The sequence below is a fragment of the Heliangelus exortis genome, chromosome 2 (assembly GCF_036169615.1).
Source record: "Heliangelus exortis chromosome 2, bHelExo1.hap1, whole genome shotgun sequence".
Taxonomy (NCBI): Eukaryota; Metazoa; Chordata; class Aves; order Apodiformes; family Trochilidae; genus Heliangelus; species Heliangelus exortis.
Window position 1 is genome coordinate 129410150 of NC_092423.1, and position 25694 is coordinate 129435843.

Sequence of the window (25694 nt, forward strand, 5' to 3'; positions counted from 1 at the left end):
AGAATGCTCAAGCAGAAGCTTAAAGTGAAATCATCAGGCACTTAAAGTACTCAGTATAAAAATTAACAACTAAAAACTTAGTAGCCTGGCAATACATTAAGTACTCATCATGATAAAAAATATTAGCTCTACTGCTATCACTAGTCACCCCTCAGACACAAAATCCAAGGCAGAAGAAAAAGACAGAAGTAGAAGATCATGATTAGGAGCACTAAAGCATTTTTCTTTTTAAATGATCCCTCCACAAGTACTTACTGTTAACTGTCCAGCCACACCAAAATCTGCTAATTTTGCATGTCCCTCAGTGTTAAGAAGGATGTTTCCAGCCTTTATATCTCTATGTATTTTTCTCATGAAGTGCAAGTACTCAAGTCCTTTAAGAGTAGATTTCAGAATAGTTGCAATTTCATCTTCTGTGAGCTGCAAGAAAACATACAATCATTTTCAGGTATACACACTGAGTCTATGTATTTAAAACATGATTTCATAATGGTTAATAAACAATACAGACAATATACTTTAGGTATTTTAAGACAGGAATATGTGCAATAATATTTACATTTCCAAACTGATCTGCTACACCTATGCTTTGCTATGAGAACTGAGCAAATGAAGTTGACACATTCTCAGAAATGCAAGAAGCTACAAAACTGAAGATGCATACTCTAATCTGGCTGCAATACTGGGCTGCATTTTTCCTCTTTCTCTACTTCTTCACTCCTATTCAGAAGTTAAAGTAAGCACTAGCAATTCTTCATAGCTTCAGTTTAGAAAGTTCTAGTACACATTCGCACCTCACTGCAAACAAACAAAACAAAACAAAAACCCCAATCATAATTCACTCTAAATTAGCAGAATGGCTCAACAGAAAAGAAAAAAAAAGGTTCAGTCAGCAACATTATCTGCACTTGTGTTGCTCATAACAGGTTAAAATTATTTAACACATAGAACCACTTCCCAATTCGAGCTTCTACCCAGTCTCATAAAGCCTATGTGGAGCCCAAGGGCAGAGTTACACACATTTAAACAGCAATACCAAGCTCCAATCCCTCTTTCCTCTTCAACCAACAGCAGCAGTTCTGACAGTGCCAGCCCTTCCACTGAACAACTGTAACTGACCCCAAGTAAAAATAAAGCTGTCTGCAAAATTATTTATGCAACAAATCAGTTCACTAATTTTTGTGTTATGGGTTCATCTACAGCAAGTTGGACAGGATGGCACCCAGGTAAGTTTTGAATGTCCTCAGAGACTTCCCCAACCCTCTGGGCAGTCTGTTCCATAGCTCTGCTGCTAGTTCCTCCTCATGTTTAGATGGAACTTCATATGTTCAAGCTTTTGCCTATTACTTCTAGTCATATGTTATCACAATAGCAGATCCCTCAGTTTCTCCTGACTCAGGGCAGGACATAGTCTCTGTAGCATGACAAGGGACAGTGTCATACCAAGACCCTTTTTTTCAATACTTTCAGACCTTTACACTCTGCTGAATGGGTAGTGTGAGATGGGAAAAAAAAAAAAACCCACAAACAAACAAACAAAAAAACATTAGAGGAGAGAGGTAATGGTGTAATGGTGTAGAGAGCTAGTTGACCTGAGTGCACACTAGTGATAACTGGTCTTACCCAGATCATCTCAGCTTTGCCATTTCTGAACTGACCTCTGATGCATCTGTTATCAATGTGCCTATATGAACCCTTTCCTTTAATAGCTGCAATACATCATGGTCCAGTCAGTCCTATCAGTTAGACATACTCCTAATTTCACTATAATTTGCCCTTTGCTCACTTCTCCATGTTTTTTATTACCACTGTGCCTTGTATGGAAGTTAGGCAGGGAGCTTCTTGGCTGAACATTGTATGTTTAACTTCTCTGTGAGCAAGACATGGTGTTCTCAGAGACAGAGAGTACGTGTGCTGCATTACCCAAGGAGTCCCAGTGACTTTTATAAAACTTTCTCCTATGCAAGCAGAGGACGAAACTGATGGCAGCATTAGTTCTGTGGTCCACAGCAAGCAGTTACTGCTTCTGCTGTGCACTACACATTCCTTGCCTGCCATTCATCTCAGAGATTTTTCAGTGTTTCTGTTCAGTGGCACACTGCTCAAAGCCTTTATTTGTGCTACTTTATGCTGACTGCTACTCTGCTTCAAGGGACTGTAAGGCAGCAGAACTGAAAATCCTGTTACACACAGCTCAAACAAGACAGCTTTCCTGCTATTGCACCAAGGGAATAAAACCATCTACCTGATCAGGAGTCAAACAAGGGACTTTAAATCAATTGTAACATAAACTGAAGTATCATCAGAAGGATATCTGGAGAAAGAGACAATCCTTGTTATGTGAGCTGATAATTTTGTGATAATTACCTGAAGGCTTAAACTACAGGCAATTTAAGCTCTGGCTGTTAAATGCTCTTTCATGAATGGTTTGCACCATGTTGAGCGTAACACTTTCTGGCAGAGCTGTGCCAAATTCAACCCAGTCCAGAAACAACATAATGTCCTGAACCTCCAAAGACTTCTACACAGGTAATCCTGAACATGCATCAAAAAACCCGATTCTGAGCACTGACCAATTGTTGGAAGCAACAAGATACTAAACTATAGAAAAACAGATTCAAAGTTTCTCCAACCGTTCTTTTATTCACAAAGTCCTACACAACCACAAGTAAACTCTTAAAATCCACATCAAAATACCTCCTAAATACATCTCCTCCCTTCTTTACCCTAAATCACAGGCTCTCCTCATCAGGATGGTTAAAAGTCACTGTCAGGTGGTGTAGTGCCAGTGCCCCTGAAAATACTTTTCAGTTTACAAAGGAAACAGCTAAGTATCAAATGAGCCCATAACACACCTTGCCACAGCACACAACTTGCCATTTATTAAATCATCATAGAATCATCATAGAATCATCATAGAATCATCATAGAATCATCATAGAATCATCATAGAATCATCATAGAATCATCATAGAATCATCATAGAATCATCATAGAATCATCATAGAATCATCATAGAATCATCATAGAATCATCATAGAATCATCATAGAATCATCATAGAATCCTAGGGGTTGGAAGGGACCTCGAAAGATCATCTAGTCCAACCCCCCCTGCCAGAGCAGGGCCCCCTAGAGTACATCGCCTAGGAACGTGTCCAGACGGGTTTTGAATGTCTCCAGTGAAGGAGACTCCACAACCCCCCTGGGCAGCCTGTTCCAGGGCTCTGTCACCCTTACAGTAAAAAAATTTTTTCTGATATTCAACTTGAACCTCCTATGCTCCAATTTACACCCATTACCCCTTGTCCTATCACTGGTCACCACTGAGAAAAGCCTAACTCCATCTCCCTGACACTCACCCCTTACATATTTGAAAACATTGATGAGGTCACCCCTCAGTCTCCTTTTCTCCAAACTAAAGAGACCCAGCTCCCTCAGCCTTTCCTCATAAGGGAGATGTTCCACTCCCTTAATCATCTTAGTAGCTCTGCACTGGACTCTTTCAAGCACTTCCTGTCCTTCTTGAACTGAGGGGCCCAGAACTGGACACAATACTCCAGGTGCGGCCTCACCAATGCAGAATAGAGGGGGAGGAGAACCTCTCTTGACCTACTAACCACACCCTTTCTAATGCACCCCAGGATGCCATTGGCCTTCTTGGCCACAAGGGCACATTGCTGGCTCATGGGCATCTTCTTGTCTACCAGGACCCCCAGGTCTCTTTCACCTACACTGCTCTCCAGCAGGTCAGCCCCCAACCTATACTGGGACATCGTGTTGTTCTTCCCCAAATGCAAAACTCTACACTTCCCCTTGTTGAATTTCATCATGTTTCGCCCTGCCCAACTCTCCAGCCTGTCTAAGTCTCTCTGAATGGCAGCACAGCCTTCTGGTGTGTCAGCCACTCCTCCCAGTTTAGTGTCATCAGCAAACTTGCTGAGGGTACATTCTATACCCTCATCCAAGTCGTTGATGAAGATATTGAACAACACCGGTCCCAGTACCGATCCCCGAGGGACTCCACTAGTCACACACCTCCAACCAGATTCTGCCCCATTGACTACAACTCTCTGACTCCTTCCTTTCAACCAGTTCCTGATCCACCTCACTACCTGATCACCAAACCCATACTTGATCATCTACAAGGATGCTGTGAGAGACGGTGTCAAATGCTTTACTGAAATCAAGATAAACCACATCTACTGCTCTTCCATCATCTATCCACCTAGTAATTTCCTCATAGAAGGCTATGAGGTTAGTCAAACATGATTTACCCTTGATAAAACCATGCTGACTGCTCTTGATGACCCCCATGTCCTTGATATGCATGGAGATAGTGACAAGAACAAGTTGTTCCATCACCTTTCCAGGGATGGAGGTGAGGCTGACCGGTCTATAGTTACCCGGGTCCTCCTTCTTGCCCTTCTTGTAGACTGGAGTGACATTTGCTATCCTCCAGTCCTCAGGCACCTCTCCTGTTACCCATGACTTATTGAAGATGATGGAGAGTGGCCTAGCAATGACCTCCGCCAGCTCCCTCAGCACCCTTGGATGCATTCCATCTGGACCCATCGACTTATGGATGTCCAGATTACTCAGCTGATCCCTAACCCAATCCTCATCTACTATATCAAACTCCTCATTTATCTTGACTACTTCTGGGGTTAAATGAATCTGGGGCTCATGCGGAAACCCTGCAGGAGTAAAGACAGAGGCAAAGAAGGCGTTCAGCACCTCTGCCTTCTTTATAGCCTCAGTTGCATGCTGACATTACAAGTAATGCCATTCATAACCACCATACATTAGTATTAAAAAAACCTAAACTATTAATATTTTAATACTAGGAATGTGTTACATTAAATGGTGCTGTTGTGGTCTGATGTATGTTTCTTATACCATATTATTACTGATGGAGCTATATGGGTATTATGTTTCCTGTTAAATCAGTTGATTTTATTCTCAGCTTTTGAACATACAGTACCATTCTCTCACCAACATAGCATGGTCTGTACCTTGCACCTTAGTATAATTTCACAGCTGTTATCTTTCTACTTCATTTCAGATTTCTAGTTGTGTCAAGATTCTCATTTAAAATCCTGTGGAATGTTTATCTGCTTGGTAACTCTGGCTAGTTCTGATTCTGTAAGCTGTCCCCCTTTGCTGGATTGGTGCTACCTCCTAAATACAAATTCAAGTTCTTCATAATCAAAACCCCATGCAAGTTCTACATTAAAACAAATGTGAATGATAAAGGTGAACAGTACTACATAGAACATTAACCATTAAGCCCATCTTTAAAATGGAAATTTGGAGCAAGCAGATCTCAGCAAATTCAAGTTTTAGATCCATTAGCAGGCCAGCTAATCCACACATTTACGTCTAACTGGCTATGGATGCCACACAAGAGACACTTGAGAGTGCATGTATACAGCCTGCCACACATTACCTAATCCATGCAGTTGTTGGACAACTCATCTACAAGTTTTCTGCTCTCAAACATTCTCCTTTCTGAGTGCCCCTCTGCTTTGATTTGGGTCAGCTGAATTGCTTTTACTGCCCAAGTCCATTTCCAGCTGCTCTTTTTGCACTACTACACACACATTTAAGCCTGATGCTTCCAGGAGGTACTGTAGCACTGCATTAAAGTCATAAGGTCAGGTGCACTGGATAAATCCACTCTCATGGCAAATAAAGGAAAAATCATAGAATCATTCTTCCATCAGAAGAAATGTAGCACAATATGCATTTGTTATGCCTACACACAGTGGTCATTAGCACCAATTTAGTTGGCTTGGTTCTCCAAAGTCCTTTTCTGACAAAGCACTGTGAATAAGGGCAAGAACTTCAATGGGAGTCCTGACCACAGGTCATTTTAAAAAATACAACCATGTGCCTTTTAAACAGGAAGCGTTATTTAGGTGCTCAGTGTTTGAAAAACAATTTTACCATTATAAAAAAAAAAAAAAACCAAAAAACTACACACTTCTTCCTGCAGTCTACATTCACCCTGACAGCATCACCAAGGGAGACCCTGAATAATCTGTATTAAGGGAACAAGGATCAATGTGGTGATTTTCTTGATTCTGCCAGACAAGGGGAAACCCTCAAAAGCAAATTCATCTGCTTATCATCATCTTCCAGCAGGCCTGCTAACAGCAGCAAAGCATCTTATGAACATCAAGATCCCCAAAGGAATAATGACTACTGGGGAGAAACAGGATCTACCTGACAAGGGAGGTTGAGTATACTTGCCACTAGGCTTGGTAACCTAATGAGAACAGCTTTAAACTATGTTCACCAGAGAACAGAAACCACAGCCTTCAGGTGAGTGGAGGAAGTGGGGATGCCCATAGCAAACGTGGTTCCAGAGGAGGTTTTCTTCACTCCCTTTTAGAGAAAGTAGGCCAGACAAGTACATTGGAAAACCTGGGTATGGAAGTAAACAACCTGGAATACAAACAGGAGGAACTGCCAGTCTGTGCACAGCTGCAGAGCTATGAGATCACTGGAAATAGAGACACAACAGGATAGCTCACACAACCAGATGGATAGAGGCTCATCAAAAGTGACAAGCAATAAAGCTGAGCAGAGTTGAGATCTACACAAATATATAGTCTGCCAATGGAAAACTTCAACTTGTTGAGAGTTTCTAAGTCAAAATCAGAATGGTATTCCAGAAGTTGAATGCCATCATGGCATCTGCAACAAACCATACAACCAAAAAGATAAAGTAGATGAAGTAATCAAGCAGCTTCCGATCACTGGCCCTTGAGTTGTGATCAATGGCTCAGTGTCCAAACGGAGATGTGTGACGAGTGGTGCTCCTCGAGGGTTGGTATTTGGACCAGTGCTGTTTAACATCTTTGTTGGCAACACAGACAGTCAAATGCACCCTCAGCAGGTTTGCTGACAACACCAAACTGTGTGGTGAAATCAACATGCTAGAGGGTAGAGATGCCATCCAGAGGGGCCTTGGCAGGCTCAAGAAGCGGACTGGTGCAAACTGCACTAAATTCAACACAGCTATTTCCACACTTGGCTTGAGGCAAGCCCATGCAAGAATACAGTTTAGGAAGAGAACAGATTGCAGACAGCCCTGAGGAGAAGGAACTGGGGGTTGTGGTGGACCAGAAGCTCAACATGAGCCCTCAATGTGTGCTTCCAGTTCAGAAAGCCAACCAAGTCTTGGGCTGCATCCAAAGAAGCAGACAGCCACCTGAGGGAGATGATCCTCCCCCTCTGCTCTTATGAGACCTCACCTGGAGTACTGTGTCCAGTTCTGGAGTCCCCAACATAAGAGGAACAGAGTTCCTGGAACATGTCCAGATAAGAGCCACTAAAATGATCAGAGGGCTGGAGCCCTCTTGTGAAGACAAGCTAAAGAGGCTGGGGTTCAGCCTGGAGGAAAGGGGACTCCAAGGTGACCTTATAGCAATCTTTCAATATCTGAAGGAGGCCTACAGGAAAGCTGGGACAGGGCTTTTTATATAGGTGGTAGCGAGAGGACAAGGGAAAATTGTTTCAAACTTGGAGAGGAGATTTAGGTTAGACATTAGGGAGAAACTCTTTAATTAGAGAGTGGTGAGACACTGGAACAGGTTGCCCAAGGAAGTTGTGGCTGGCCCCTCTCTGGAAGTGTTCAAGGCCAGGTTGGATGGGGCCTTGAGCAACCTGGTCTGGTGGGAGGTGTCCCTGCCCATGCAGGGGGGTTGGAACCAGATGATGTTCAAAGCCCCTTCCAACACAAACCATTCTATGATTCTATGGGGGGAGTGCATGTAAGTGAGTTCAGGATGTCAACCAGCTCAATACCTGTGGGGAGGGCAACATGGCAGGTTACAAAAAACTCCAGGAGTGAGCTGTAATAATTTTTACTGTTGGTGCTGTACAGGTCCTGCACAGGAGGTTTTCATTCATGAGTAGCGTGAGAACTCACCAGGGATGGCAAGGAAAGCTTTGACAACAACTATGAGATGCTAGAGGTTAAGTTACAGAAATGACAAAATCAAGTAGCAGAACCAGATTTCCAGATAGTAAACCTCCACTTGTCAAAGGAACCAGTGGGTGAGAGCCCAGGACATGCTGCCCTGAGGGGCATTGGAACCCTGAAAAGCTGGTTGAACACCAAGGGCAACCTCCTCGAAGTATGAAGAGAGTCCTCCCTGATATGCAGGATAAACAGTAAGCACAGCAGGAGACCATCTTAAATGAACTACGAACTCCTGACCAAGCCAAAGAGCAAAAACCAGAGCACATAAGAGACAGAAGTAGAAGTAGGAACAGATTACTAAAGACAAACAAAGCAGCATTAAGGAGCAGAATCAGGAAAGCCAAAGCTAGGGTGGGTTTGAAACTGGACAGCAACACAGAATAGCAAGAAGAGCTTATATTGGTTTATCTGCAGAAAAATTAACAAAAAAAAAAAACAAAAAAAAAAAAAAAAAAGAAAAACACACATGAAAAACATTTGCTTGCTGTTAAATGGGGGTCAATCTATTGGCAAATTATACAAAAATCTCTTAAGCATCTTCTTTGTGTGGGTTTTTTCAGGATCTCGGATGTCTTTGCCTAGTAGCAGAAGTGGAAAGAAAATCCCTCTAGTAAATTGGAGAAATAAAAGGTCATGGAAACAGATGCATCCAAAGGTGCCAAGAAGGAGGCTAGTGCCAAATCAAGCCTACTTCTTACCAGCTTTAAAAAGTTACAGCAATCCGGGAATGCCCCTTATTACACCATCTTCAAAGAGAGCAAGAATAATGAGGACTTACAGGCTGGCCTGTTTATCCTCCCTCAGTCTTCAGGAAATTAGGGAGCAAATTGTCACGAAAGCCAATTTCCAGACACACAAAGGGTAAAAACATGATTGGTAAGAGCCAGCACAAGTTCGCCAGAAGGAAATAATATAAAATTAACCTGGCTACTTTCCTCTGAGCATGAGAAGAGAGCCAATGATGTAATTTAATTTGACTTCACAAAGGCTGTTGACAGTCTCCAACAGCATCTTTTTAGCCAGTCTGGGGAGCCATAAGGAAGAGGTGGAAAAAAACTGGCTGGACTGCTGGTGGTTCAAAATGTAACCAACAGCCAGCTGTAAGAGATAATCCTCAGAGGCAGATACTCCACTCCTCAGGGTGAACATCTCCACCAACAACCTGGGCAGTAAACTACAACACACCCCTCGTGTTTGTCAAGAGCATGAAACAGGAGGGAAGCTGCCAATACACTGAAAGGCAGGGCTGCAACTCTGAGAGACCTGGAGGTTGGCAACAAACTCAAAGTTCAACAAAAGCAAAGTCCCACACCTAGATCAGAAGACCCATATGCCATGAACAGTATGGGCTGAGGATCAATGGGACAAGTAGCATTGCTGCAGGAAAGGTTCAGGTGTGACTTCAATCATAGAATGGCTTAGGTTGGAAGGGACCTTAGAGATCAACTACTTCAGCAGTGACCCAACTGCAGAAAGAGATCAGTAGCAAATACAAACGTTGTAAAACCCAGCAAATAGAGTCCTTAGAACTGAAGCAGTATTTTGTACACTTTCTTCCAAGGATCACATATTAAAAACAGAATGTCTGTGAATTTTATTATGTCAAGCATTTAATCAATACATGGCTACCAACACTTGTAAGACTACCCACAAAATTGATCTCCAATATTTACACACCTACTTCAGGTGGCAAAGTCCAGAAATCATCTAGGAAGCCAATTCTCCTCAGACCAGACTTGGAGATGTTCATAGCAGTATCTGATGAGTTAGTAACAGTCTTTATTTTCATGGAAAGAAAAAGGTCAGATGAGGTTTGGGGAAAGATAATTCTGTCTTCAGAGCAACCCTTAGTATTTTTCCAGTAAATATCATACCTCAGATTTTAAACTACTTTAATAGCATATATAGTGATTCCTTAGGGAGGGACCATGACCCACTAACAGAGTCCTGTAGGAAAAGGGGGAAGACAACTTATATTTCATGCTGCACACGTACAAGAGGATGTTGCATGCCCAACCTTAGTTCTGTAAGTTCTGAATGCTTTCTGGGAGCCTTTTTGCATGCAATAAATACATAGTTATTATGGAAACAGATTAATACCTTCCAGCTCTAACATGTTCTTCCATCATGACAATTAAACTTACACAACACATCTTATTTCTAGTGAACAAATACTTTTCCCCTCTTGCCCCCCCAGGATGACAAAACAGCTTGGGTTGGAAAGGATCTCAAAGATCACCTGGTCCCAATCCCCTGCCACAGGCAGGCACACCACCCACTAGACCAGGTTATTGAAGGCCCCTTTCAACCTGGCCTTGAGCACTTCCAGGGAAGGGGCATTCACAGCTTCTCTAAGCAAGCTGTTCCCTCAGAGTGAAGAGCTTCCTCCTACTGTCTAATCCAAATCTACCCTCTCCTAGTTTTAAGCCATTACCCCTTATCCTCTCACTACACACCCACATAAAAAGATGAAAACTAACTTTCTCCTATTAGTTAATTTCCAAGCAGATGTATACAGTATACAGTTTTACTGCAAGGTTTCAAGAAAGCTCTACCATTCTGAGATCCAGACACCATAATGCATTGTTGCAGGAATGTATAATGCTAAAGAACTAAGGAAAAACATTCCTAAAAATTGAAATGTCACTCAGCATTTATGAAAGTCATTTATTGCAACAGTTCATTGCAAGAATAAGGGGGTTTTAGACAAGCACTGAATAACACGTGCAGCATTGTAGAAGCTAGTATAGGCTAACTTGGTTTGTAAAGACAGACAAAAAATAAGGCAACCAGGATATTTGGAATCAACTTCTTTCCTCCTCCTGCTCAGTCTGACTGCATAGAGAAGCACTTCAAGAGTCTTGGCCTAAAGATCACTGTCTGAGCAGTAACACAGCTGACTAGCCCTTTGATTTAATTCATCCCCCAGAAGGCTTCCTGACAGACCATGGTCAGCAGCTTACCCAGGATGGACTTGAACACTGGCAAAACTTCTGGTCACTGAGATGACAAAAAAATGCAGGAGTTTTAGACTTTGCATATGGACTGGCTGGCTACTAATTAATCCACATGGACCCATCTGAGGAAGTTATACTGCAATAGATGCTACTTCAAGAGAAAACCTAGAAGTTATTAGGCCTTATCCAATTTACAGCTGAAAAACAACAAACTTTAGTGCAGCAAACCCTACAAACTATAACTACTTTAACTATGAAATCACCAAAAAAAATGACTGCTTAAAACTGCAAAATAACATTCTTAGGAGCAAAGTGCCTTGAGCCCAGAGAGGAAACAGCAGTCTGCCCTGGACTCCCATGGTAGCGTATAGAGATAGCAACACCAGGAGGACAGCATCTAGAGATACACCATTCATTTCAGTTACTAGAGTTTCAACACATGAAAAAACTAACTAGTTAAGAAAATAAGGCTGAAGACAATCAATAAGAACACATGACCTTATGCATATATAACTGATAAATAAGTCAGTAAGTAAAGAAAGTCACTGCTTAGACATAAAATGCAAGACCCTGAGACCCAACAGCACACCATGTGTACAGTAGTAGATTGCCCTGCTTACAATACTGTCCCAAATAAGGTTTTGCATCACAATGGACATCATAGCCATTACACAATATGCTACAGTCAACTCAGTTTGGTCCCCAAAAGAGACAGGATCAGAATGACTCAGTTGATCATGGTCAGTGGATGAGCAAGTGTACTCTAAATTATCAGTAGAGAGGCAGGCTTGTTGGTGTCAGTACTCCCTAATCTGTTAATAGCAGCCAGCAGGACTTAAAGCATTGCTTCATGTTGTAATTATCTATTGCAAGCAGCCACTGAAAAAATGCCAGTCTCATTCCTTCTTTTCCTTCTTTTTCCCCACTGCTCATTCCTAATGTCTCTCTTACATCATATCAAGCCACTGTGCTGCCATAATAAGCCCCAAGTTAGCCCATGACAGGGTGGGGAAACAGACAAGAGAGCAAAGAGTTCCCCCATTAGATCAATCTTATCCAAGATCACCCTGCAGCCACAGCATCACTGCATTTGATAAATGGCAACACATCAGTCAGGTTGGATGATAACAGTGGAACTGCCCTTTCTGGCAGCAACCCAGTTTGACTGTACAAGATACACGTACCTCCCAAATCAGTCTCTGAGAAAAGCAGACAAAAGTAGACACACAATCCTGTTGCCTTGGACTGATGAACAGCACACCTCAGATAAGCTAACATGCAAAATAAGGTTGCTGCAGTGCTGCTGATCAGCCTGGCAAGCCAGAAAACTCCAGGGCAGAATTCCAGTGGTCGATTTAACTTCAAAGTAGTGGCTCAGGCCTCTTGAACAAAAACATGCTCTTGTCAAACTGAAAAATATCTTGAGGCTTCTACTCTTAATTCTATTTCATTTTAGTAAGTGTTAAACATTTTTTGAAAAAAAAGGAGAGAAAAAGAAAAAAACCCCTCAACTCACCGTTTTATTACGAAGTCTAATTATGTCTGAAACAGAGCCAGCACCACAATATTCCATAACAATCCATAGATCTGTGTTCTTAAAGTAGCTGCCATAGTACTTGACAACATAGGGACTAGATGGAAAAAAAAAAGTTAAACAGATTAATTTTAAGTAGGTGGGAAAAAAAAATCTTCACAAGTATCATTTAAAAAAATTACAGTTTGACAAACACTAACACAGCTAAAGAGCAAGTATAATCAAATACATGTTAAAACTGTAATTAGCTTAATCAATGCCTTGTTAGAATGAAGTCTGACTACTTAATAAAATTACAAATCATCATATCACAGAACAGTTTAGGTTGGAAGGGACCGTAAAGATCATCTGATTCCAAACTCCTGTGCCATGGGCAGTCCCTGTGCAACCTATGCCAGTGTCTCACCACATGCACACTCAAGAATTTCCTCCTAATGTCTAAGCTCTCAGCCTGTCTTCATAGAAGTGGTGCTCCAGCCCTCAATCTTCATGGCCCTCTTCTGGCCTTGCTCCAGCAGCTCCATGTACTTCATATGTTGGAAACTCCAGAACTGGGCACAGTACTCTAGGTGGAGTCTCAGGAGAGAGGAGTAAGGAGGGAAAATCACCTCCCTTGACCTGCTGGCCGCACTTATTTTGATGCAGCCCAGGAAATGGTTGGCTTTCTGTGCTGCCAGCACACACTGCCAACTCATTAACTTCTCATCAACCAACTAAGGCTGTTCTTAAGCCATCCTTCTCCCATCTGTGTCTGTGTTTGGAAGTGCCTCGACCAAGATGCGTGACCTTGTACTTGGTCTTACCATGAGGCTGGCACGGGCCCACCACTCAAGCCTGTCAAGGACCCTGTGGATGGCCTCCCACCCCTCCAGTGTGTCGACCACATCATGCAGCTTGGTGTCACCAGCAAAAGTGCTGAGGGTAGACATAATTCCATTGTCCATGTCACCAAAGATGTTCAGCAGTCACAGTTCCGACCCCTGAGGAACACCACTCATCACTCGTCTTCACTTGGGCACAGTTACAGTGACCACAGCTCTGAGTGACACAAACTTCTAGTGATCTTCAGATACAGATGTAGTTTTCCCAACCATTACTCTTCTGATACAAAGCTGCTTTTCCCTTCTTTAGGGCCTCTCAATTTTTAGCTTTCCACACCAAGTTATGGATGTTTCTCTACTTAAAAAGACTGAGTTGTTTTCTTCTCTGAGCAAAAACACATGGAAACTCACCCATGTTTTTCTAATTTTGCAAGAATGAACTTATTTCAAGTAGAGACCTAGATTTCCATATTAAACAGAATCTAGTGTTGGTTTGAACGAGACTTCCAGATTTGCAAATGCATTTTTATACTGAAGTGGCACATGTGAGGAGATAGTACTGTCAGAAGTAGAACACACTGCTTTCCTACTCATCAATTTGTCACTTGGAGTATGTTTCCTCAAAGGCACTTGCAAAAGAAAGGCAAAAACAGATGTGGTAAACATAACAAGAATCTTCCTTCAGAAAAGTGATTAGATAGTGTATTTATGAAAATACAAGGCTGGAGGGTTTATACAAAACAATATACAAAATTTAAAAATTTACAAACAAAATAACTCTATAGAAAAGAGGAAAGCAAGGCCATTTCTGCCTCCTTGCAGACACTTGGTGTTAAGGCTTCCACTCCCTACAATACCAGAAATCACAAGATTGATCATTCTTCAACAAGTGTAAGGTAACAGCCCTTCTTCAGAACTATTAGATTGTTCACTTTTTTAAAGTTATGCTCCTGCACAAAAAAAGCAATCACTAAAATGCTATTTTTAAAGTTAACTGCAAGTCATTAATCCTGTGATAGAAACATATTTGTCTCCTGAAATAGGTAACTGGGAATTCACAAGATCTCATCTATTAAGAGGAAATATTAACCTTTGGGCTTGCCAGTGCAAATCAAGCACGAAGAGTTCTAAACAGAGGCAAGTATTTATTCTTTCAGTAGCTTCTGTGATGCACACTATTTGCACTTCCTTCACTCCCAAAGTGGTTCCTTGAAGTAAACTGTCCAATATCAACTGCTTTAATTTTCCATGTTACAAAAAAAAGTTTGCAGCTGCATCTATTTCAACCATATTCAAATACAAAGACATTGTCACATTGACTCTTAGAAAGACAAAGAATTGTTACACCTACCTGTCACACTGTTGCATTATAGAGATTTCTTTAATTATTTCTTGAAGATCTGACTCCACAGGGACCTGCTTAATTGCTACAACTTGTCCAGACTCTTTGTGTATTGCTTTAAACACGCTACCATAAGACCTACAAATAAGAGAGACATTTTTTTTTAACCATGATAAACTGCTGATTTCCATTGTGCAAAAATGTTAAAAAGTCACAGAAGACACGTGTTCATGATTGAGGGCTTTTTTTAGTATGGAAAAAATTAATTTCTATTGGTACCTCAGAAAAGATGTGCCACTGAATTAATAGAAATTAATTTCTATTGCTCAGAATAGAAATTCTATTCTATATAATTCTATTCTATAGAATTTCTATTACCTCAGAAAAGACATAGTGCATTTAACTCCAGTAGAGCAGCAAGCAACTTGGCTGCCTTAATAAAAAAGGAACACTGAAAAATGCATATTTGGGGAAACATGGAAGTCTACCAATTAATGCATTTGCTTTATTATTAAAACTTGTCTAGAGAAGCATTCCTTAGGACATTTAGAGTCACTCTCTCTGTGACTTAATATTCCAACATATGCTTTATATACTCTTTCCCTCTGATCTCATGCCCTCATAAATAGCTGCACTTACCCTTCACCAAGTTTCTCCAGAACATCAAAGACTTCTTCAGGCTGCTTAGTTAAACTATCTTCACTTAGCTTTTTCAGTTTGCTAAAAGAAAAACAAAGGTTATTTGGTTGGTTGGGGATAAAGACACAGAAGTCAAGCAAATTCTCATACACGTGAGCAGGTAGAAAAAAAAGATAAGGAAAAACATAACCCAATGAAAAAATAAAACTCCTAACTAAAGTACAGTAATAAAATTTCAATCAATCATCATACAGGACTTACAAAGTTATAACAATTTATTATCCCTTTCCCACTAAAGTTTGCTCAATTCAATGCAGTATGGGACCAATCCACTGTCCAAACCTTTGCTAAAGTAGAAAGTGTCAAAAAAAACACTGGAAAGCTCCCCTTTAGACAAAAAGCAGCCAGCATGCAAACACATGCTCATTGCCGAGTGACATCTAAGAAAGAATAAATCAATCATTCACCCACACAAAGTATCCAGTTTCTAAACTATACAACTTGTAAGCCAGTGAATTACAAAGAGCTCAAAGTCAAGTTGACTCTAGGAGCAACTGGTGCTTCAAAGGTGGTAGGAGAACACTGAAATTCCTAGAGCTGAGTACTCTAAGAATGGTTGGGGCACTTCCTTTTGCATCTTTGTCAACACACATATGGACAGGTGCAACAAAATCTCTAATTACACAATCACACATAGTCTCCCATTTCTGCCAGCACTGTAAACCCACTCTTACCACTATCCTCTACCCTCTACAAGCAGTCCTAACCTTTTCCCTGTCTACAGCATTCCCATTTATCCAGCCCCTCAGACTCCTGACAGCTCTCAGAACACAACTTGGCTGTAAGCTTGCAATAGAGCTGACACTGAACATAGCACAGGAAAATACAACCCACACACACTGCAGTGAGGCCAGGAGGCTGCAACACGTAAAATTCTTCACCTTAAAAGTTAGAGAATTATGGTGCAAGTCTGAAACAACAAGTTAACTCTATATGATAGCCAAGGGTACTATTAAAGTAGAAGATGAGCTGCAGAATAGCTGGTGCTGTAGTGTTAGATATAGACAATGTATTCCATATGCAGGAGGAAGAAGAAAAAAAAAAAAAAAGCTTTGAAGCACAGTAGATCATTGAGAACTTATGGAAAATATGTTATGCTGTGACACTTTCCTGGAAACGAATACAAAATAGGAGTATGGCAGAGGGCACAGACAGAAAAGATTGTTAAATCTAATACTGGAAGAACAGTGTTCAAAAGAAAATCCTTCATATTGAGAGATGCAAATCTGTGATTCAGAACTAATAGAAACTGAAATTAAATGACTGATGAATTCCTGAGTCAGAAGAGACTCAGTACTGACAACTACCTTAGTAAACACAAAAATCTAAATAAATTGTATAAGCACAGAGGTCACATGGATTGGTGGTGTTGAACAAGGAAAGCAGCAAGAAGGATACAGTAGAGAAGGATGTACACATTTGTACATCAAAGGACTACTCCACAGATGTAGCTATTGTATGTATGAAAAGGATCCCCATTCAGTATAGAACAGTGCATGAACAGCCAGCTGTAAGGACCATGCAATTTGCTACAGGGAACAGGCAGGGAGCTGGAAAGCAAGTATGGTTAAGGGAGACTAAAAATCCACAGCAAAGGAAAGGCACAACTCATGAACAGGAAGAAAAACAGTAAAAAATTCAGCAGTTAAATAAAGTCTGCAAAAGCAGCACCAAGCAACAAGTCTTGCTTTCCTTTTTACCATCTCTCTGCTTGTTAGACTACAAAGGAGAAAGATGGAATTGTAATTGGAGAATCACAGAATAAAAGCATTGAAAGGTCTGGGTTGGAAGAAGTTTAAAGGCCATCTAGTTCCAGCCCCTCTGCCATGGGCAGGGACACCTCCCACTAGAACAGGTTGCTCCAAGCCCCAGCCAGCCTGACCCTGAACACTTCCAGGTAAGAAGTGTTCGACCACAGCTTCCCTGGGAAACCTATTTCAGTGTCTCACCACCCTCACAGTTAAGAATTTCATCCTAATGTTTAATATTTCTTCTTCCACTTCAGAACCATTCCCCCTTGTCCCATTCACTACATGCCCTTGTAAAAAGTTGTGTGTCCCCCAGCTTTCCTGTAGGTCCCCTGCAGGTACTGGGATGCCACTATTAGGTCTTCCAAGAGCCTCCTCTTCTCCAGACTGAAGAAACCCAACCTTCCCAGCCTGCCTTCATAGAAGAGGTGCTCCAGCCCTCAGGAATCATCTCTGTGGCCCTTCTCTGGACTTGCTCCAACAGCTCCATGTCCTTCTTGTGTTAGGGGCCCTAGAACTAGATACAGTATTCCAGGTGCAGTTTCAGGAGAGTGGAGTAGAGGGGAAGAATCAGGTCACTTAACCTCCTGGCCACAATTCTTTCGATGCATCCCAGGATAAGGTTGGCTTTCTGAGCTCCAAGCACACACTGCCTGCTCATGTTTATCTTTTCATCAACAAACAACCCCAAATCCTTCTCCCCAGGACTGCTCTCAATCACAGATCTTGCAGGGATGCCACATTTCATTACTGAACAAGCAAAAGTTGAGACAAATAAAAAGTATGGGGAAAAAATTGCAGGTAGGTATTAAAGAAAAAAATATTCATTTTGCTTCCTTAGTTTCAAGCTAGTGGGGGGAGGGAGAGGGGTGTAAGTTACTGAAATCATCCTCTGCTTTCCACCAACAAAAAGCATGCACAGTATGCTTAAACCAACAGAGCCTTCAAAAAATAAAAAGCACAACCAAGCTGTGGAGGGACTGAACTTTTTAGTAACTTTAAGAAACTAGAAAATATACAGTGACCTTAACCAAAGAGGTCTGAGAACATTTCTGCCTGCTCACCAAAAAAATTATACCTGCTCAAATGAGAAAGAAAAAAATTCATACTAAAAGGATTCCAGCAGCACCATTAAGACAGAGTGTGCTTCAGAAGATTTAGAGAAACAATCATTAACAGCTATAAATTGACCAAAACCAATGTCATTGCCAAATAACAAATTATCTGGACTACTTTAGAGGCAACCAGGACAGCAAAAAAAGAAGCCTTCTGTAATTTTAAAACTTCTTTCACATTATCCAACTCTGATAAATATAAGCATAGATATTACTTAACACAAAGGCAAGCTAACTAGATCTGTGTTAGCCTCAGGGATTTCATCACCAAATACACTCTAAGTACTTCACACTCCTTCACAAATATACTGAAAGAGTACAGATGCTTAGGTCTGGTGTTCAAGTAACAGTATTAAGATATTTCTTTGGACACCAGAAAGATCCTAATGACTCAGGCTGTTTAATGATAACTATTTCTAGAAGTTTAAAAGAATTCCAAGCTCTTTAACTACAGAACAGCATGTGATATACCCTGAAAGGGTTGCAATAAGGGAAGTGTTTAGGAAAACTTCATGAGAAGCAGAGAGGAGCAAGTTGATTGTTACAACTGGCTGTAAAGCACTAAGAAAAATACAAAAAGTAAATATGAGAAATACTGCATTATGTTGACTAAAAACAAGCAACTAAAAATTGAGAGAAACACACCTAAGACTTCAGAATGAGCATCTCAGTCAGGAGTTCTGTGTGCGTCCTACTATCCACACTTTAAAAATGTGCAACTGAAGTCATACAGATGCAACTACCTCAGAAGACTCACTACTTTTTTAAAAGCCTTCAAGTTTTCTGCATGGGAAATAGCAGTCAGGTATTTTGGTGGGTGTTCTAAGGCACAACTAGAAATACAAGGGGCCTCGGGTGAGGTGCATGGAAGAGTAAGAAGAAGGAAAGCACAAGTGAAAAACCAAATGGCTCAGGAGCAATTGGATTATAAAAAAAAAAAAGATACTTCATTCCTCTCATGGGTCCTCTAATTTCATAATAGAAGGACTTGAAGAAGAACAAATAAATAAGTAAATTGAGACACTGCTTTATTGTGGCCACAGGGTACAAGTGCAGTATACATATTTATGTGGGGGGAAAGTCTTCTTTATACTGGAAAACATGTATAATACCTAGAGAGCAAACAATTTACTTTAGTTTGCTCCAGGAGATCATCAAATAGTGATTATGGGCTATTGAAGTAGTTTTCCAGGAGAGATGTTCCTAAAAGCAGGACAACAACTAGACTAAAACTCTGGGATGACAAGTGTAATCAAAATTTTTCTTGTTTCAAGCAAGTTTGACTTACTGCATAACACTTTGTCTCTTAAACAACAAAAATATATCCTTGCAAAGAATTCTACTTTTATAAATCCAGATGATGAGAGAATACATTTATACTCAGCTTGATTAGAAACTTGTGTGCCATTGAGTACACCAGCAAAACTCCACATAAATAAATGTATAAAAAACTAGAAACAATAAGAGGCATACAAGATGCTGGCATCAAAATCAGCAAAATCTGAATTGGGAACTGAAAGAGCAAGAGATTTATTTCCTCTCCCCCAATATGAAAAAGTAAAGTATGACTTTGGTGTCCTATGGTCATTATATACAGTTTATAAAACAAATTAGTGATGTGCTGCAGAGGTACACAAAAAAAAAACCCAGAAAGCTAACAAACAAAAATAAAGCTGGACTAAAGAATAGAACTCCATCAATTACTGTCAGGAGTTGTGGAAAACTGGACAGCTGCTCCATGAAATATGAATATATGCAGTTTATTTTGCAGAAGAAACACACTGAAACATTTAAAAAGAAGAGCTGGGATCAGCTGTGCTGATACAGTGGGAGAGCAGCTAGGAAGAGAAATCACTGCAGCCACCAAGAACAGAGGCAATATTTGAAAGCCTTGATGCATTTACACTGCCTTACCTTGTTCACACAAGGAAAAGCAGGTTTAAGACAGCTTACATTATTGTATTTCATACTTATATCTAGTTTTCCAGCAAGAAAACCCAAGAAAACTTACACTTCTATCCCATCATTTTCAGGGATAGAAGCAATGGCAATCGTCATCCACGTGACCTTACACGTCCATTGACACAAACATAAAACCCAGTGTATTTTTCACAGATGGTTCACATTTTAAAAACTACTTTTTCCCTTTACATAGAACTTAAATTTTAAGGAAAATTTAATTGCCCAATTTTAAATAAAAGATTGGAAAACCCTAACTAACACATTTCATGTTTAAGAGGCCTTTTATTTGGCAGCAACATGATGGAGATGGGCAAAGATTCAAAACTATGTATTTGTCATAGATTGCATACAAGTGAAAATTGCATTTCTAGCTACTTGGCTTATCTCCTTGTACCCAAGTATGCCAATATATACCAAAAAATGCCACAACAATGATCAGGGGAAAATTACAAGACTCAGAGGCAAATTTTGTAACGTTCTTCCAGGAGTGAATATCCTTTTTAGTGAGGGAAAGAAAAACATACCTGAAATACAGTTAGAAATTCAGATGCAATAAAGCACTACCAAATACAGCACAAACTGTTCACTAAATGTAGAGTAACCCTTCTGATATTTATTTCTAAAAGTAAAGGGAATTATTTTGAAAAGGACTCCCCCTTAGAAGTCATTTGTTACTGTTGCAGTACACTGACCAAACAAGAAAGGCGAGCGATTTTGACAGCATTTCCATTTCAAAGCCACAGTGTCCCCATCTGACACTTGGGGAGCCTCACTGATACTTTCTGAAAGGCTGAAAACCATGTTGCATGTTCCTTTACAGGGAAGAGGGGGATAAAAATGCCCTATATATTTAAGAGACCTCTGGTCTTCTAAGACATTCATGCAGCTTTGATGTGTCCATATGAAATTCCCACTAGATTAATGTCTCCCACTATGGATATCACAGCACCAGACCCTCTTGAGTACCTAACTGCTCCTACAGACAAGCATCAAAATAATGAAGTCTAGTGCTCACACCTGTGTGGCCAAGTAAACAAGGTGTGTTCATCTCATGCAGTCAAGATAGGCATCAAAAACTCCAGCCCACAAAATTAAAAAAAAAAATAAAAATCTGTACTGCTTCAGAAGACCAAACAATTGGGAAAAAAACCAACAGATAAAGGAGATATATAGGTGCATTTATGAAGAAGCAAGTTCAAATCTTTTCTCCTGCTCACACACACACACAAAAAAAAAAATTTAAAAATACATTAAGTTCTCATCACATTCGAATTTCAAGGCATATGCTACAAAAAACATGGAAAGTATACACATGCCAGAGAACTTAGAAGTTCTCTCATCACCTTTCTAGTTCTTCCTGACTTATCCTAAAGATTTAAACAGCTCCTCATTTTTAATTAGACCAGACACACACCTCCAGCTAGATAATCAAGTTAGAGCAAATCCTAGATCTTAAAAAAAAAAAAAAAAAAAAGTTTTAGGCTATGCTAACTTCCGGTTTTACTTTCAATCCTTTTTTATCACCAGATTCCAAGCTTTGAACTGGTAACATTGATTACTCTGCAGACATTCCCACTCCTCCTAAATCCTTGCTGGTGCCTGTCCTACCTTTACTTGGGACGTGCAGCACTGTCAGCCTCCAACTACAGTGTAGGCCTGTCCCTCCTCACCCCCTTGCCTGCCAAAAATACTTCACATAACAACTCAGAAGTCAATTTTTGATCAAAGTTCTCCATAGTAGACACTGTTGTTTGATGTATTACTAAAGGAAAAAAACAGATGTTCAAGACCATGTTCTTCCCATCATCCCACAGGATTCGGTTTTTTTCAGTTTTAAAGGTTTTAACTGTAGAATGTGTTTTAAAACAGAATGTTAAAAACGATTTATTCTCTTCTGCCACCACTTACATTGCACAGTCCCTAGATTTTTCATTAGCAGGAAGCAAAAGTAAAACACTTGGAACTCTAGTAAGTATATACATAAACTGTGTAGCTATGTTCTGTACACCATACACTCTACTTAGTATGTAACTACACCAGGAGAGGACTGTTCCAATTTAAATACGCCCGGAGAACGAAAGCAAAATTGCTTTGTGCACTAAGACAGCAGTACCACAAACACAAGTTTGTGTTTTCACATCATTACAAGTGCACACTACAACAAGTCAGGTAATAAATGCTAAAAAAAAAAATTAAATTCACATGTAGTAATTAAATGGCCAGATACACCGTATACATTTCAGAAAATACATGTGCTGTGGGAATACTCTTGATTTTTGCCTCTTCCCACTCCCTGATTTGCAATTACAACTATGCAACCCCCACCCCCACAAGCATCCCTCCACCAGCAGGACACACAAGGGCACTTTTCGCACGTCAAAAGAACAACCACTTAGATCGATTTCTTCCACGGACCTGAAGTTTAAAGTGCACAGACCCCCAGGCCACAAAGAGTTCTTCTCGGCCACAAAGTTTCCTTCATTTCACGTTAAAACGTTCTCCCAGCAACTCAACCACCCGCACGGGCTTTGCGGCCACCTGGACATTTACCCAGGATGGTTATTTCGGGGGCCCTCCCCCCTACATGAGACCTTCCCAACGCAGTTCCTTCGGCCGCCCGTCACGCCTCGGCCCCCGCCGTTGTCCCACCACCCCTTTCACAGCCCCCACCACCGGAGGCCGGCGGGGGGGCCCGAGGCCTCAGCCCAGCCGCGCCGCCGCGCTCGCTTCCGGGAGGGGAAGGGGCCGCCAGGGAGGGTCGTTACCTCTTGGGCGCTGCCTGCTCCATGCCGCCGCCGGCCCCCCGGCCCAGCCCAGCCCTCCGGAGGGGGCCTCCCGGCTGAGCCCCTTGGCAGCACCGGGCCGGTAGCCGAGAAGCTCCTCACAGCTTGGAGATCCGCCGGCCCTTCCCGGGATAGCCCGCACCTTCCCCCAGCCGCCGCCGCCACTCTCGGCCTCTCTGAGGCAACCGCCACTACCGCTACCTACCCGGCTGCCGGCGGAGCCCCGCCCCCTCACGCCTCTCATTGGTTACCGACCGGGACGCCTCCGGTGCTGATTGGGCGGCGCGCAAGTCGCTCAGAGCAGCGGGAGGGACGAGGCCCCGCCCCCCCCGCGGGAAGGGCGGGCGGTGTCGCGCCGGCGGGAGGGGGAGAACATGGAAGCGCCGGGGCCGCGGCGCCGCCGCGCTCCCGGCATGCTCCGCGCGGTGCTGGCCGCGGGGCACACCGGGAGGTGTAGTCCTGCCGGGGAACCTGCGCTGCCCGTTCCTGCGGGAGCGTCCGCCGCAGGGGCCTGGCCCAGCGAGGCGAACCGGGAGGCGAAGAAACGGAGACCCGGGGCCCTGAGGCGCCGCCGGGGCGAAGGACAACCGCCCCTCCCACGCACGCTGACCTCACGCCCCGACTCCCGGAGCTGGGCCTTCGGGCAAGGGCAGGCCCGGGGCAAAGCCGCGGCCTGAGGCGCGGGCTGAGGGCGGTGGCTTTGCCCGCTGCCACCTCGGGGCGACGCTGCCGGGCGGACTGCGCCTTTCATCCGCCTGTCTGCCCGGGGTGCAGGGCCGCATCCTGCCCCTCCTGGGGAACCTAAATCTCTTCCCGGACATCTGGCTCCGGAGAGCAGCAGAGAGGAAGTCTCAAGTTAGTCATGGCGAGACGGGGGAGCTGCTCTCCAAAGCTGGCTCAGGTGACACAGCTTTGAAGAGAAGAACTCTGGAACTTGGCTTTTTAATGCCAAAGCATACAAGTTACCTTGCAGAGCCATAGGAAGTCGTCACATCGTTATTCAAGCACATTTTAGTCCACCGAGCACCATGCGACAGTTTTCTGCAATTTCTCCTCCTTACAACTTCTGACTTTCTTGTAGTGTTTATGTAGTGGTTTAAGATATTAAGTGACCAAGCGTCCAAGTAGGTTCAGCCAAGTCAGTACAAGAAGTGCTTAAATGTTCGAGCCAATTTCTGTATCCTTTCCTCGAAATAGGTTTATTTGCCTAACTAATGGAAGTTCATTATAGTAAAACACTTGGGCAACATCCATAAAAATGAGATGCCCGAGTTCTACTTTAAGCTGATTTTAGATGCATAACAGCACTCCCCCCCTAAAAAAATCTGCATTCCATACCTAGTTTCATGTCTTTGATGTGCATTAGCAAGGGAATTTTGAATGGCTGAAATCCTGCTGTTGTGCAAGTCCTCTACTTTGCCTGAGTCAATCCAATCCAGTTGACTCACTGTGGTCGAGCTAAATGCACAATGGTAATACTGAATGAACCCATAAAACAAATCATACACCACCATATGACCTTTTGGGTTTCTTTGTTTTTCTGAGTCATGGAAAAACTGCAACAGAACATCTTCCTTTGCACAACAGATTAACACAGAGCTCTTCCAGTATCATCCCACAAGCCTGAGTGGCTGCCCAGCAGTAGTGCCATACCATAGACAACTGTTTGGAGGAGATGCCAAAAAAAAAAAAAACACCCAGGAGAAGGAGCCAGCAGATCCCTCAAATGAAATGCATTTGGAAGTGTTGGGTAGGAACCCCTCAAGCCTTCCTGTCTCCCAGTTGTAGGACAAGCAAGGTCAGACAGGTAGAAGATGCCATGTGGCTGGAGCCCAACTTTGTTTTACAGGTATTTGACTGTATCCACTGACCAATTACTGCTTGTATTTCAGCAATCTGACTTAATTAAGGGCTGCCTGATATCCCTATTTGGCTGTGATACTCCTGGAATGTAGATGGTCTCCACATCCTTTCACATAAATCTTGAAGGCAGTATTTTGTTCAGGCTACTCAAGAGGAGACAGGGTTTTTTTTTCCAGCTCCTCCTCTCAAGCCAAAGGTGCAACAGTCTATACATTTGAGCAAGGAAAAGCAGTCTTAGAAAAAATACAGGTACTATATTATAGTTCTAGCAGCAAGGCAAACAAAGGGAGCCAAGAAGTGCTCCTTCTCCCCACTGAGACATATATATGTCTTTCTCTGGAAAAAGTTAGACTAAACAGCCTGGTCTGCCACTCTGCCCTCCCCCTTTAACAAGCTGATAAGAACAAGTCTGAAGAAAATTTGACCAAGAATGGCAGATTTAGATCTTAGCTCTCTTCATACAAAAAGCTTAATACTGCAGTCTCCATTCCCAGAAAACGCCATGACCACCCAAAAATTGAGGATGAGGGGGACAGGATTGTCTTCCATCTCTGCCACTGAAGAAAGAAGAGTGTGGGGAAAAAAAAAAAAAAGATGACTGAAGCAGAAAATGTTAGGTTACCTGGCTTGAGTGGCTTGAAGACAGTGGATATGGACAAATATTCTTTCTTCCTCACAGATAATCTTCTTTCTCTTTCTCACAAATAATCTTCTTTCTCACAGAAGATTCACTTGTGCCTTACTCAACTTCCAGAATGCCTTCTAAGGACAATTATGCTGAAAATAATGTAACAATAATAAGATAACATAGATACCATATTATTTTTCTATTTTTCAAGATCACTGTCTTCATCTGACCTTTCAATACTTAAAGAGGGC

At 42.0% G+C, this 25694-nt stretch overlaps 1 protein-coding gene across 3 annotated transcripts in view; it reads right to left on the bottom strand.

The window, feature by feature from the left end:
* Positions 1 to 23174, bottom strand: part of STK3 (serine/threonine kinase 3) — a 124865-nt gene extending 101691 nt beyond the window's left edge. For 2 of the 3 annotated variants that reach the window (XM_071738040.1, XM_071738041.1), the window contains exons 1-5: positions 22935 to 23174; positions 15285 to 15365; positions 14655 to 14783; positions 12465 to 12579; positions 256 to 420 (exon numbers count right to left, since the gene is read on the bottom strand). In XM_071738040.1, coding sequence (XP_071594141.1) covers positions 256 to 420; positions 12465 to 12579; positions 14655 to 14783; positions 15285 to 15365; positions 22935 to 22957 — 513 coding nt within the window. In that variant the 5' untranslated portion in view covers positions 22958 to 23174. Of the gene's footprint in view, positions 1 to 255; positions 421 to 12464; positions 12580 to 13714; positions 13933 to 14654; positions 14785 to 15284; positions 15366 to 22934 lie in introns of those variants that run through there. The other variant, XM_071738042.1, reaches the window with a different exon arrangement.
* Between the last annotated feature and the right edge of the window lie 2520 nt (positions 23175 to 25694).